Consider the following 10,660-nt stretch of genomic DNA (forward strand, 5'->3'; position numbering starts at 1 on the left):
GGGACACATATGTAGCTGCCTCCTCAAGCAATTGGAGACATTGTCACATTCCTGTGTAGCCCTGGGTCATGGGACAGTGGTCCCATTCCATGCAGACCTGAGACTAGGGTGGCTCAGTGAGGCCTGGGACTGAGCCCTGAGTGCCACCATCACTGCTGGGCTGCAGAAATCATTCAGGTGACTGAGTAGGGGACAGAAGACATGGTGTCCCCACCCACAAATGGACCATGTGGATTCATGATGCCCATGTGTTCTTCTGAATGGTGTCTGTAGCTCCCCATCCCCCTGCAGCATCACAGGGAGGAGAGCAGGTCGCCCTTCCCACCAAACAAAGCACATCCTGAGATTGAATTTTCCAATCTTTAGGAAAGTGGGAGCTCAGAGCCAGAGTTCATTTGACTCACAAAAACATAGAAATGTGATGTTTCTTGGAACCAAAGCTATGGAAACTCATGTGAACACATTCACGATTTATTATGCTTAAATCATCTTTATTCAGCTCAGGAGTGGGGTGGCTGGAAGCATAAGCTTCAGGTACAGGAAGATGGGTTTGGATCCAGCCTCTGCCACTTGCTCTCTGGAACGATACTCAAAACATTTAACTCCTCCAAGCTTCAGTGTCCTTATAGAAAATGGAATAAACAATACTGGTCCCGTGACATTGTGTGAAGATTGAATAGGACATAATAAACTATATTAGAAGTGCTTGTCAAGGTGATTGGAAAATGATAGCTGCTTGGTCAATAGCCTCTGTGTGTAGTAACAGTTCTGGTAGTAATTTTGGTAGCCAGGGGGATGGTAATAACTGTGATGGCAACAAGATTCTTATTCTCATTTCACAGATGAAGACATAGGCTCAGGGAAAAAAAAAATCTTCAACTGTCACTGGGTACCTAGCCCTCCCCACGACACATCCTAAGACCTGGCACACGATAATTTTAATGAAATATCTGGGTGAATGGATTAATGAAAGGAGAAAGCAGAGCCTGGGGTGTGGGGGGTGGTGGGAATGCCCACTGAAGTCTGAAGTTGGGTGCAGATTTGTTCATCAGTTGAAAGCTAATCTGGTCACATCTGGAGGTGGCTCTAGGTCACCCTAGAGGTCTAGACAGGCTGTCTTCAGGTCAGGGGGCTGAGTTGCCATCCAAAGACTCAAAGGAGTGAGTCGTACACATCAGTCATGGGTTGGCCTGGCCACCACCCTTCTGGAACACCACCTGGCCTTCTGACCTCATGGAGAGCCTGACCAGGCCTGCCCTGGAGACCTCAGAGTGCCAGAGAATCTCCACTGCGGCCTTGGCTCTGCACAGTCAGGGCTTCCCTGGAGTCTGCTCTCTCTGTCATTATGCTTGGCCAGGACTGCTCATCCTGATGGCACTGGGCACGCAGTGGGCTGCAGAGGGAGAGCAGAGGGGACCAGGAGGCAGGCACTCTGTGTGACTTCGGAGGGTCCTTCTAGCCCAAGACCTCACTGCTGCCATCTGTAAGTGAAGGAACTGGACCAGATGGGGAATAAGGAGGGCTCCATCTCATGCCGAAGGCCAGGGCTAGGAGTGGCTGCCTGGCGTGCAGTGCTGGGAGGGTTTGCAAGGGAAATGTCAAGGCTGGCCAGGGAAGAGTCAGGGCCCATTAGGGGAATGAAGTGGCTAAGGATGCCTTCAGCTCTAATAGCCACAAGTGAATTCTATTGAAAGTGAGTTCCAGCATCTCACAGACCAAGCGGATCCTGGGGATGGAAACCGAAGGCCAGACAGGATCCTCCCTGTCCCGTGGCATAAATGCCTCTCAGAACTCACAGATGGTCAGTCGGTTGTACAGGCAGTTCCTGTCATTCCACCGCCCGTCTGTGTACATCTCCACACACTGCTCTGTTCCCCGACCCGCGGGCTCCCCTGGGTACCAGTTGGTGTAGTTTACAGGGGTCCCATCTGAGTAGCGGAAGTCTCCAGGGCTTGGACCTTCAATCAGGCCCACATAGGCATACGTGTTGTACTTCTTCACGAAGCTTGCAATGGCCTCATTTTCCTCTGGATTCCTCGGGACAGCAATGTGGCCGCCTGCTCTGGCGCATGCCTCCTGAATGGCATCAAAAGTGGCAGACTGCCCATTGGTGGAGAAGACCTTCTCTCTTACTGCCAGTATGGACCCCTGTAGACTGAGGGCTGGGAGCAGAGGAGACTGGGTCAGGCCACTGACTGCTTTGTCTCTAAGCCACCTCCCTCACCTGGGCTCTCCGCCACCGGACTTTCCCCAGCCTCTCCATCTCTGCCTCTCTCTGTGTCTTCTCTTCCTCTTCCAATTGCAGTTTTCTAAATTCTCTTCTAAGCTTTCATCCATTTATTCACTCATCTATTTAACAATTACTTATTGTCAGAAATGGTGCCATTTCCTGGGATTCAGTGGAAAGCAAGACGGGTGGAGAACTTGCTTTCCTGTGAAATGCGGAGTGAAGTGTGTCGGGTTCTGTCTCCTCTGGGCCATTCAAAGACATCAGAAAAGCAAGCATCATTCCTTTCCCCAAGACCTGACATGTGCATGCCTGTTTGTCATCTCTATGTTCTAGAAGCTGCTGCTGAGAATGAGGGGAATTTGTGGGAAACTCCTACCCTGTGAGGCCCAGGGGGTCCCCTTACCTCCCCTTGTCTGCAGGATTTGATGTCTGAAGTCGTGGAGTGTGGCTTGGAGCTCCTCATCTAGATGAGCTGGAAGCCCTGTGGAGAGCGCCCCACACAGAAGGAGGGGCAGGCCAGTGAAGACCCCCACTTGCTGCCACGCAGGCATTTTGCCATCTGCAATCCTGGAACTCTGCCCTTTCATTGCTGCTAGGCATCGCCCGGGCCCCAGGCTCAGAGGGTCCACAAGACTCCAGTGTGTCTCCACACCCCCGGTCCCCTATTCTTTAGCGAAGCCTTGCCCCTGCTGAGACCCCACCCCTTGTCCTCTTTCCTGCTCTGTCCCTCGAGTGGCTCTGTCTGCCCGCCTCTGTGGGGCAAGTCCCTCTCCCGCACCCTCCACCAAGGGCAAGCATGATGCTCTCTGCGCTGCCCTGATGGCCTTGCTTACTGTTCTGAGCTGCAAATTCCCGTCTGCCTGTGGGCTCCTGATCACATCATCTGCCTGGATGTCTGGTCCGCATTCACCCTTCAGACTGCCCCCAGCCCTGCCTACCAGGACGTGCCTCCCCCACCTCCCAGCGCTGTCCTGCGTCCCACACCTGACTCCGTGTCTCCCCATCGGCGGTCACGAGGCCTAGAGGACCTCCCATACCTGCCCTTCCCTGAATTGTGACCACACTCCCCAGACACTTTGGCTTTCTCCCTCAAGTTCACATTCTCTTACTTAGGTTGAGCCACATGCCCTTGGGGAACCTGCAGGGTTTGTCTGATCCCCATCAGCCCTGTGTAACGGACTTCAGGGTTGCTGTGCCCGTCTTCCCACTGCCCACCTGCCCCACCCTGCTCACCTGGAGGGCCCCTCTCGCCAGGCTCCCCCTTCTCTCCACACTCTCCAGGGATACCAGGGGCTCCAGGCAGCCCATCATTCCCAGGAGCACATGGCATATCTCCAGGCGGACCCATGGGGCCTGCAGAGAAACAGGACATGGATGTGTGGGATCCGTCACCCACAACTGATGGAGCTAGTGAGACTCGACCTTCATTATCACTGGGGCTGTCCCAGTTATCACTCCGTGGGCACTATGAGGACAGACTCTCCCAGATGCGCCATCCTAAGGGCCCCAGGAGCCCACCAGGTCCCACCCAGCTCACTATGGCCCACAGCCTAGGGGCCTAGACAGACGGGCCTTCTGAAAAGGGGTCTGTGTCCCTCTGCAGAGGGTGGGGTCTCCAGCACAGTACCTGGAGGGCCAGGGTCTCCTTTGACACCATCTCTCCCATCCCTGCCTGGCAGGCCATGGGATCCAGGAGTGCCGGGGATACCAGGGCTTCCAACACAAACGTCCTTCACTTCGCACGCAGCGCCAGAGGCTGCCATCAAGGTGAGCGTGAGGGCCAGAGGGCACAGCCACATGGCTCCGGCTCCAGCTGCTGCTCCTGCAGGAGGGATGGCCGTGAGCCCATCTGCTGCCTCTGCCAACATCTCCCCCACTGTGCTCTGTCAGGACTCAGGAAGCTGGGCAGAGCCCGAGAGGCAGGGCAGGCGAGACCAGAGTGCTGGGGAGAACCGAAGCACCCAGGAAAATTCCCAGCATCATCTGGCACCTGGTGTGGTCTCCCGCTTCAGGCCTCTGGCTGGAGGTTGTGGGGTCTCCAGGCTGCTGAGGAGGAGGAAGAGTAAGGAGCTCTGGGGAGCCCGGGGACCTGGACTCCACTGTAGTCTCCTTTCTGTCAGTGCCTCACTGTTACCCTGGGAAACTGGCTTCACCTCTCTGACTTCAGCCGAATCTTCCATGCTCTGCAGAAAAGCTGTCCTGTCCCTCCCAGTCTATTAGGAGCAAGGATGAGGTCACTCACTCACTGACTCACTCCATCTGTCCCTCATATACTCAGTTACCTTCTTTTCAGGCTCTAAGAAATCAGCAACCTGAGAATGAAAAGAGATGAATGGGGCCTGCAGCCTGGCCCCCTTCAAGGTGGTCATGATGGAGTCCCCTTTCTTTTTGGAGTCTGTTTTCTCACTGCCCCTCCTGTAGACCCTGCCGAACCCTGTAGGGATGGATCTGGCCAAAGAAGATAACAAACATGAGGATCTTTGCAGGTCACCTATGCTGACTGTGCTGTGAAACACCTCCCAGTAGGGGATGGGGAGTCACTCTTCTTCCCAGCCTGGGCCTTGGTCAGGCCTGTGGCTGCTGGGCTGGTCCTCTCTGCCTGTGATCCTCAAGCTGGAGAACACCCAGGGGATGGGGCTAAACTCACCCACACACAGAGCCTCCAGCTGCCTGGGTCTCTGCCTCCAAGTCAGAAGGCAAGGTAGACAGCAGCGTTTATAGGTGTGGGGGCTGCCAGGCTTCCTCCCACCCCTGAGAGCCCTACCACAAAACCTGTGCTTCAGGCAGGAAATGGGCATGGTGTTTACACAGCACATTTCCCCAAGAGCACTCAGGCTAGAGGATCTCCAAGGACCCTTGAGGGGAGCACAGAACCTGCCAAAGAGGAACTCCAGGTCTGTAAGAAGAGAAATCTGCCCGTGGCTGAGGTCACCCACCCTGTCCCTAGCAAGCTCCTTAGCAGTGAAAGCCGAGAGCCCTTACACAGGCACTAAGGAAGCCCCATTGGGTTCCTGGTTTAGATTCAGGCAATGAAGAAGTCACTGTTCCAGCTGAGCGTGGTCAGGTTGATCCAGGCCAACTTGTCTGCCCTGTGACTTGGCTCAGCCCTGAGCCCCAAGCTCCCCTAGCCCATGTGCCTGGAGCTTGTAGCTGAATTGGTGGGCACATGGGCAGAATGACAGGCAAACATGCCTCAAGTTCGGCTTCCCTCTGCTCTGGCGGGTTCAGCTAGAGGAATCAGGGCAGCACCTAGAAAGTCATGCGAGATCTGCAGTTTCTGTCTTTCCGTCTTTGGCAGAACTATCTTTGGGTGATGTCTGGCAACCTGCAATAGTGATTATGCTAAGTGTCCCAGTGATATATGAAGTCCTAGTCCTGGTTCAAGCATCTGGATTAGGAGGGAATCTCCAACTGTGGAAGTGGTGACAATGGGAACCAAGACAGGAAAACCTCCCCTGGTGTATTTGGAATTGGTTTGATGAATCTCAAACCCTTGAGGAGTCTGGAGCTCTTCCGGGCAGCAGGAGATCAGCCAATGGACCCCACTCCTGGGAGCGGGAAGCTGGCCAGTGCAATTTGCAGCGTGGACTCTTTCTGCTGCCCCAGTGCTGCCTGCTACAAGGTGAGATGAGTGCTGGGCCAGGTGTGGGATGGGGGAGCCAGGACAGAGCAGGGCAGGGGCAGATGGGGAGCAGCTCCAGCAACTCGGCTGTGGTGGGGGGCAGGGCTGTTTTGCAGGTGATGAGCAGTAACAGAGGCCAACTCGGATGTGCAGGGCCTTGTGGTTGGCAGGGCAGGGCGTGGCTTTAGGGAAAAGGCACACCTGAGTTTTGACCCAGAGCTGTCACTTTTTACCCATGTGGAGGTCAGGTTATGTAACATTTTGAGGCTCAGTTTCCTTTTTGTTTTTATTATCTTGAAACATCAAATTTACAGATTTGCAGGCATGGTACAAATATTTTTTCCTGAACCTATGAGAGTAGATTGTCAACATGAAACCCCAACACCCCAATACTTTAATGTGTTTCTCACGCAAAGACATTTTCGCATTATAACCATAATCAAGAAATTAACACTGATACAATAACTCCACATAGTCTTCAGGCCCTATGCAAAATGTACCCAACGCCCCAGTAGTGTCCTTTATAGCAAAGGATCCATTTGTGAGTCATGTGCCATATTCCTTTGTCCCGCTTCTCCAGTGTCCTGAAACCCACAAAGTCCCTCTGTCTTCCCTTCACCTTCATGACCTGAACACAGTGTGACGATCACAGGAGACTGACTGTGTAGAATGCCCCTCACTTTGTTTATTTTTTGGTTTGTTGCTGTTGTTCTTTTTTTTTTTTTCTTTTTGATGTATTGGCTCACAATTAGATTCAGGTTCTGTAACTTTGGCAGAAATACCATAGACACCCGCTGCGCTCCTCCCATTCTACTGGGCAGCATGGGACTTTAGTTTGCCCCAAGACTGATGATGTTCGTGTTGATCATTGAATTAAGGTGGTGGGTGTCACGCTTCGCCACCATAAATACGTTCTTTTTCTGGTTTCAATCAGTGACTCTGTTGTGAGGACACACTTTGGGACTATTGTAAAGATCCCATTCCTCATCACACTGTCTCTGTTGCCCATCGATTGCTTTGTAGCAACGTGGACTCGTGCATGAGGCCTACCACCCGCCGTCAGGGAGTGCCAAGCACTCACCTGCAGGCTGCAGGGGGCACTATGCGTGTTTGATGTTGAAACAGCTACAGTTTACCAGCACATGGCACCAGTGAATCTAAAGAATGTCGTTAAGAAGATGGTTCTCCTCCCAACATAAATTTGTCACTCTTAGCTCTAAGAATTGCCGTAGTTCCTGCTGAGTTCCGAGTGCCCATGCCAGGCCACTCAGCTGTGTCCATAGCCTCCTCCCCCTGCTTAGGCTTCACTGCCCCCGCCAGTCCGCTCTCCTTCAGTATCTTTCTCACTCTCCTCGGGGCCTCACCCTCCACGTTGGGCTTCCTCCCTCTGCAGGGACATCCTCTTCACACAGCCAGTCCTTAGGCGCCCATGCCAAGCCACCTCAGAGTCCACAGTCTCATTGCACTTGGAATCCCACTCCCTGTGGCAGGACTCCCGCCTCATCCAGTATGACTGAAACCAGGAAGATGATGCTTTCCCACGTGGGCAAGGTAAGACTGAAGGTGATATGGACAGGAGACAGGGAAACACTGGGTAGAAGTGTGGTTCCCAGCAAAGGCCCCACCCTCAAGCCTGAAGACCCATGGTCCTAAATGGGAACAGACATTTCTGTTTTTGTGAGCAAAAAGTTGCCTTTTGGTCCCCCACACTCCCTGTCCTGCACTCATATAAACCCTGAACCCCAGGCACCAGAAGCAGACCAGCAGACAAGCAGACCAGCAGCGAAATGATGTGGCAGAGAGAGAAAGAAAAAAGGAGGGACAGCTGAACACTGAGGAGAGTTTGACTGGGGCGATTGGAGAAGAGTCCAGCTACTGGGAGGCCCATCTCCAGGGGAAGATCACCTTCCACTCCATTCCTCCTTCCAGTTCCCTATCCATCTCCCTGAGAACCGCCTTCACCACTCAATAAAACCTTGCACTCATCTTCTGAGCCTGTGTGTGATCTGATTCTTCTGGGATGCTGGGGGTGAGAGCTTAGGTTACAGAAAGCTGTCACATCGGCCCCCTGCCTTTGTGATACAGCAGAGGGTCCACTGAGCTGATTAACGCTCAAGATGTCTGTGGACGGGAAAGCTGAAAGAGCTTGTAACAGGGGGGTTGCAGGCACCCACCCCTAGACACTACCACAGGGCCAAAGCCCAAAGCACTCACCCTGGCCTCTGTAACCTGCCCATCTGCATGCTCCCCTGGGGGTTTGAGCAGTGGGGTGACTGAACAGGCAAGCCACACCCCTATTGCGTGTCCTGCAAGAGGGTTAAGGGAGCTCTTCCATTTCAGCTGGAGCCCTGTCTGGGATATTCATCGTGACGGGGAGTACAGATGTGAAACTGTCAGATCTGTATCTTTTCCAGGGCCCTGCCACCTCTCTCTTTCCTGCTCTGTTTCCCTTCACAGGGGTCTGGCTGCCACATTGGACTGGAGTAAAACCCTCAGACAACCAAAGGCATTTTTGCTGGAAGGCCCCAAGACTGAACTCCGTTGGCCAAGACCCACAGACTTCACTTGGTGTCTTTATTTCTTTCACAGTTTGAAATGGCTCTTATTTCTTCCTTTATAAAGTTAAGAGTTTTGCTACAGGCTGTGGCTATACTATTAAACAGAATGAGTGTTTGGCTTAGCCATCAAAGGTGCAAATCAGAACAACGTGGTTTTTGTTTTTTCTCGAATGCGCCGATGCCCACATCCACTCTGATAGCCGCAGTCGCTCATGGTACACTGCCCCCCTTCTCATACTAGCTCCCCTCCTGACTCTGGCACATAGGAATGTCCACAGCATGCAAAAGCCATGCCCAGTGGCCACAAGGGGTGGGAGAAACAGTCACTCCTGCCAGGGGCCCTGCTGGAAAGGCCAGCCAGCACTTCTTGGCTGCCACGCCAATGGAACTTTCCCTCCTCTGGCCAAGGAGTTCAGCCCGGTTCGATCCTGGGGAAAGATACAATGATTAAAGCAAAAAATTTGCACTGAGCAAGGGGTTCTTCCCTGTTAAATACAGTAGGAAATTCTTCTTCAAAGGTTTAGCTTGCTTAAATTTCCTTGTCCTTTGCTCCCTGCTTTCAAGGCCAGACTTCCTTACTCTCTGTGTTCCCCCGGCCCTGGTAAACAACCTTCCCACCAGTCCTTATCTATAGAGTGCACATTTAACATCTGCTACCCACTCTGTGAATTACTCCTCCCATCACAAAGGCTTCTCCTGCTGAAACTGATCTTCCTGCCTACCTACCAGGGTAACTGCATTCCTGCACTTTTCAAGTTAGCCAACCGGGTTCAGCTTAGATTGTGCAGTCCAACTCCAGCCAATGGAGGCAGGGTACAGTTACAGGGACAAGCTGCGTTAAGAGACAATAAAAACCCCTTCTTTCCTTTGTTCTGGGTGCTCTCACCATTGCTCCACATGCGAGACACACCCTCCTGCAGAAGCAAATTTGCCTTGCTGAGAAAATTTGTGTTCGAGTGCTATTTCTTTAGCGGCATTGAAAATTTGTTTCTAACATTCCCCCAGTACCTTCCCCTCTCTCCCCTTACACTGTTTTGGGTTTTTGGTATTTTTCTTTTCCTTTTCTAAGCAAGAGGGTTCCCCCTCCCAGCACTCTGCTGCTGAAAGGGAAAATAACAGAGGAGCAGGCCCCGCTGGATGATACCAGCACACTTGGCAGAGCTCATTTGAAACAATCTAAACAGATATGTGCAGCTTCTTGAAATACTTTTTAGTCCCACACTTGATTCCAAACTTCAGACTGAGGCCCTAGAAAGGAAAACCAGATCTGAGGGATCCAAAGCCAGGCATCAGGCACAATGTAAATGGGCAGGACCAATTCCTGCACACTAAATCCCCACCCATAGAAGGAGGCCATGCTTCATGGCATAAATGAGGCCCAGGGAACTCAAAGGTTGTTGACAGCAGGGGAAGATGGAGGCATAGGTGAAGGCAAATAATTCCTATTATCTAGGCCTTTTCTGCTTCATGGGTGCATGCCACATTGGTAATCCATGAGTGGCACCTGCCAAGGTCACCGGGGCTCAGGAACAAAAAGATGGAAGAGAAAGGAAGGACACTCACTTTCTCTATCCATCACACCCTGAGTTTTCACTGAAAGAAAGAAGGGAATGAGGGATGCCTCTATTCCCTGTCTTTCAGAATAGGTATCCATCTCTCTTCACCATCCCCAGTTTATACCCCTCTGGAGTGTATCCAGAACCAATGGGACTGCTTTGACCCTCTTAATCTGGAAGAAAAATGTCTCATAGCCCTCTACACAAAGGTTTGGCCAAATTATGAAGGACTGGGTGGGCCTCAGGCAATACTATCCAGCAGTCGGACTTTTTCTGTACACATGAGGATAGATGGTCTGAGGTCCCACATGTGTAGGCTTTCTATACCTTGCAAGGCAATCTAGACCTTTGCTGACAGTGTAGGATTGATCCAGTCCTCCTGTTTGCCATCTCAGGGAAGACTGCAAGGGGCAAGCCTAGGAAACTAAAGATATGAATCCCAGAGGCACCCCAAGCAGAGAGGCCAGCCCCCCCAAGCTCTTCCCCTCTGGGTTCACCCCGACCTTCCTATTCAACTCCAGCCTCTCACTTGCCCCCTCCTAAAATTCCTTACCCTACACAAGCCCCAACCTCACTCTTGCCCATCAAACCAATGCCTGGTGAATTTGGGCCCAGTAAGGTCCAGGTCCCCTCCTCTCCACAGGACTTAAAGTGAATTAAGGGGGATTTTGGGAAGTTTTAAGATGACCCCAGC

General features: G+C 52.3%; 1 protein-coding gene across 1 annotated transcript; it reads right to left on the bottom strand.

Moving 5' to 3' along the window:
* Positions 1-862: 862 nt before the first annotated feature.
* On the bottom strand, positions 863-4,487 carry LOC119627907 (pulmonary surfactant-associated protein A). The gene is made up of 5 exons (XM_038008992.2): positions 4,473-4,487; positions 3,858-4,052; positions 3,464-3,583; positions 2,634-2,711; positions 863-2,162 (listed from the first exon to the last, which is right to left on the bottom strand). Exons 2-5 carry the CDS (start codon positions 4,027-4,029, stop codon positions 1,786-1,788), a joined length of 747 nt encoding a protein of 248 aa, XP_037864920.2. The 5' UTR covers positions 4,030-4,052; positions 4,473-4,487; the 3' UTR covers positions 863-1,785.
* Positions 4,488-10,660: the final 6,173 nt, after the last annotated feature.

This window comes from Chlorocebus sabaeus, chromosome 9 (genome assembly GCF_047675955.1).
Source record: "Chlorocebus sabaeus isolate Y175 chromosome 9, mChlSab1.0.hap1, whole genome shotgun sequence".
Classification (NCBI taxonomy): domain Eukaryota; kingdom Metazoa; phylum Chordata; class Mammalia; order Primates; family Cercopithecidae; genus Chlorocebus; species Chlorocebus sabaeus.

What these genes read in the sequence shown, in the direction of transcription:
- LOC119627907 (XM_038008992.2), bottom strand. Translation starts at nt 4,029, where the DNA reads ATGTGGCTGTGCCCTCTGGCCCTCACGCTCACCTTGATGGCAGCCTCT. An exon ending in AGGAGACCCTGGCCCTCCAG is followed by an intron (nt 3,584 to 3,857) that starts GTACTGTGCTGG and finishes GTTTCTCTGCAG; the next exon opens with GCCCCATGGGTCCGCCTGGA. An exon ending in AATCCTGCAGACAAGGGGAG is followed by an intron (nt 2,163 to 2,633) that starts GTAAGGGGACCC and finishes CTCTGCTCCCAG; the next exon opens with CCCTCAGTCTACAGGGGTCC.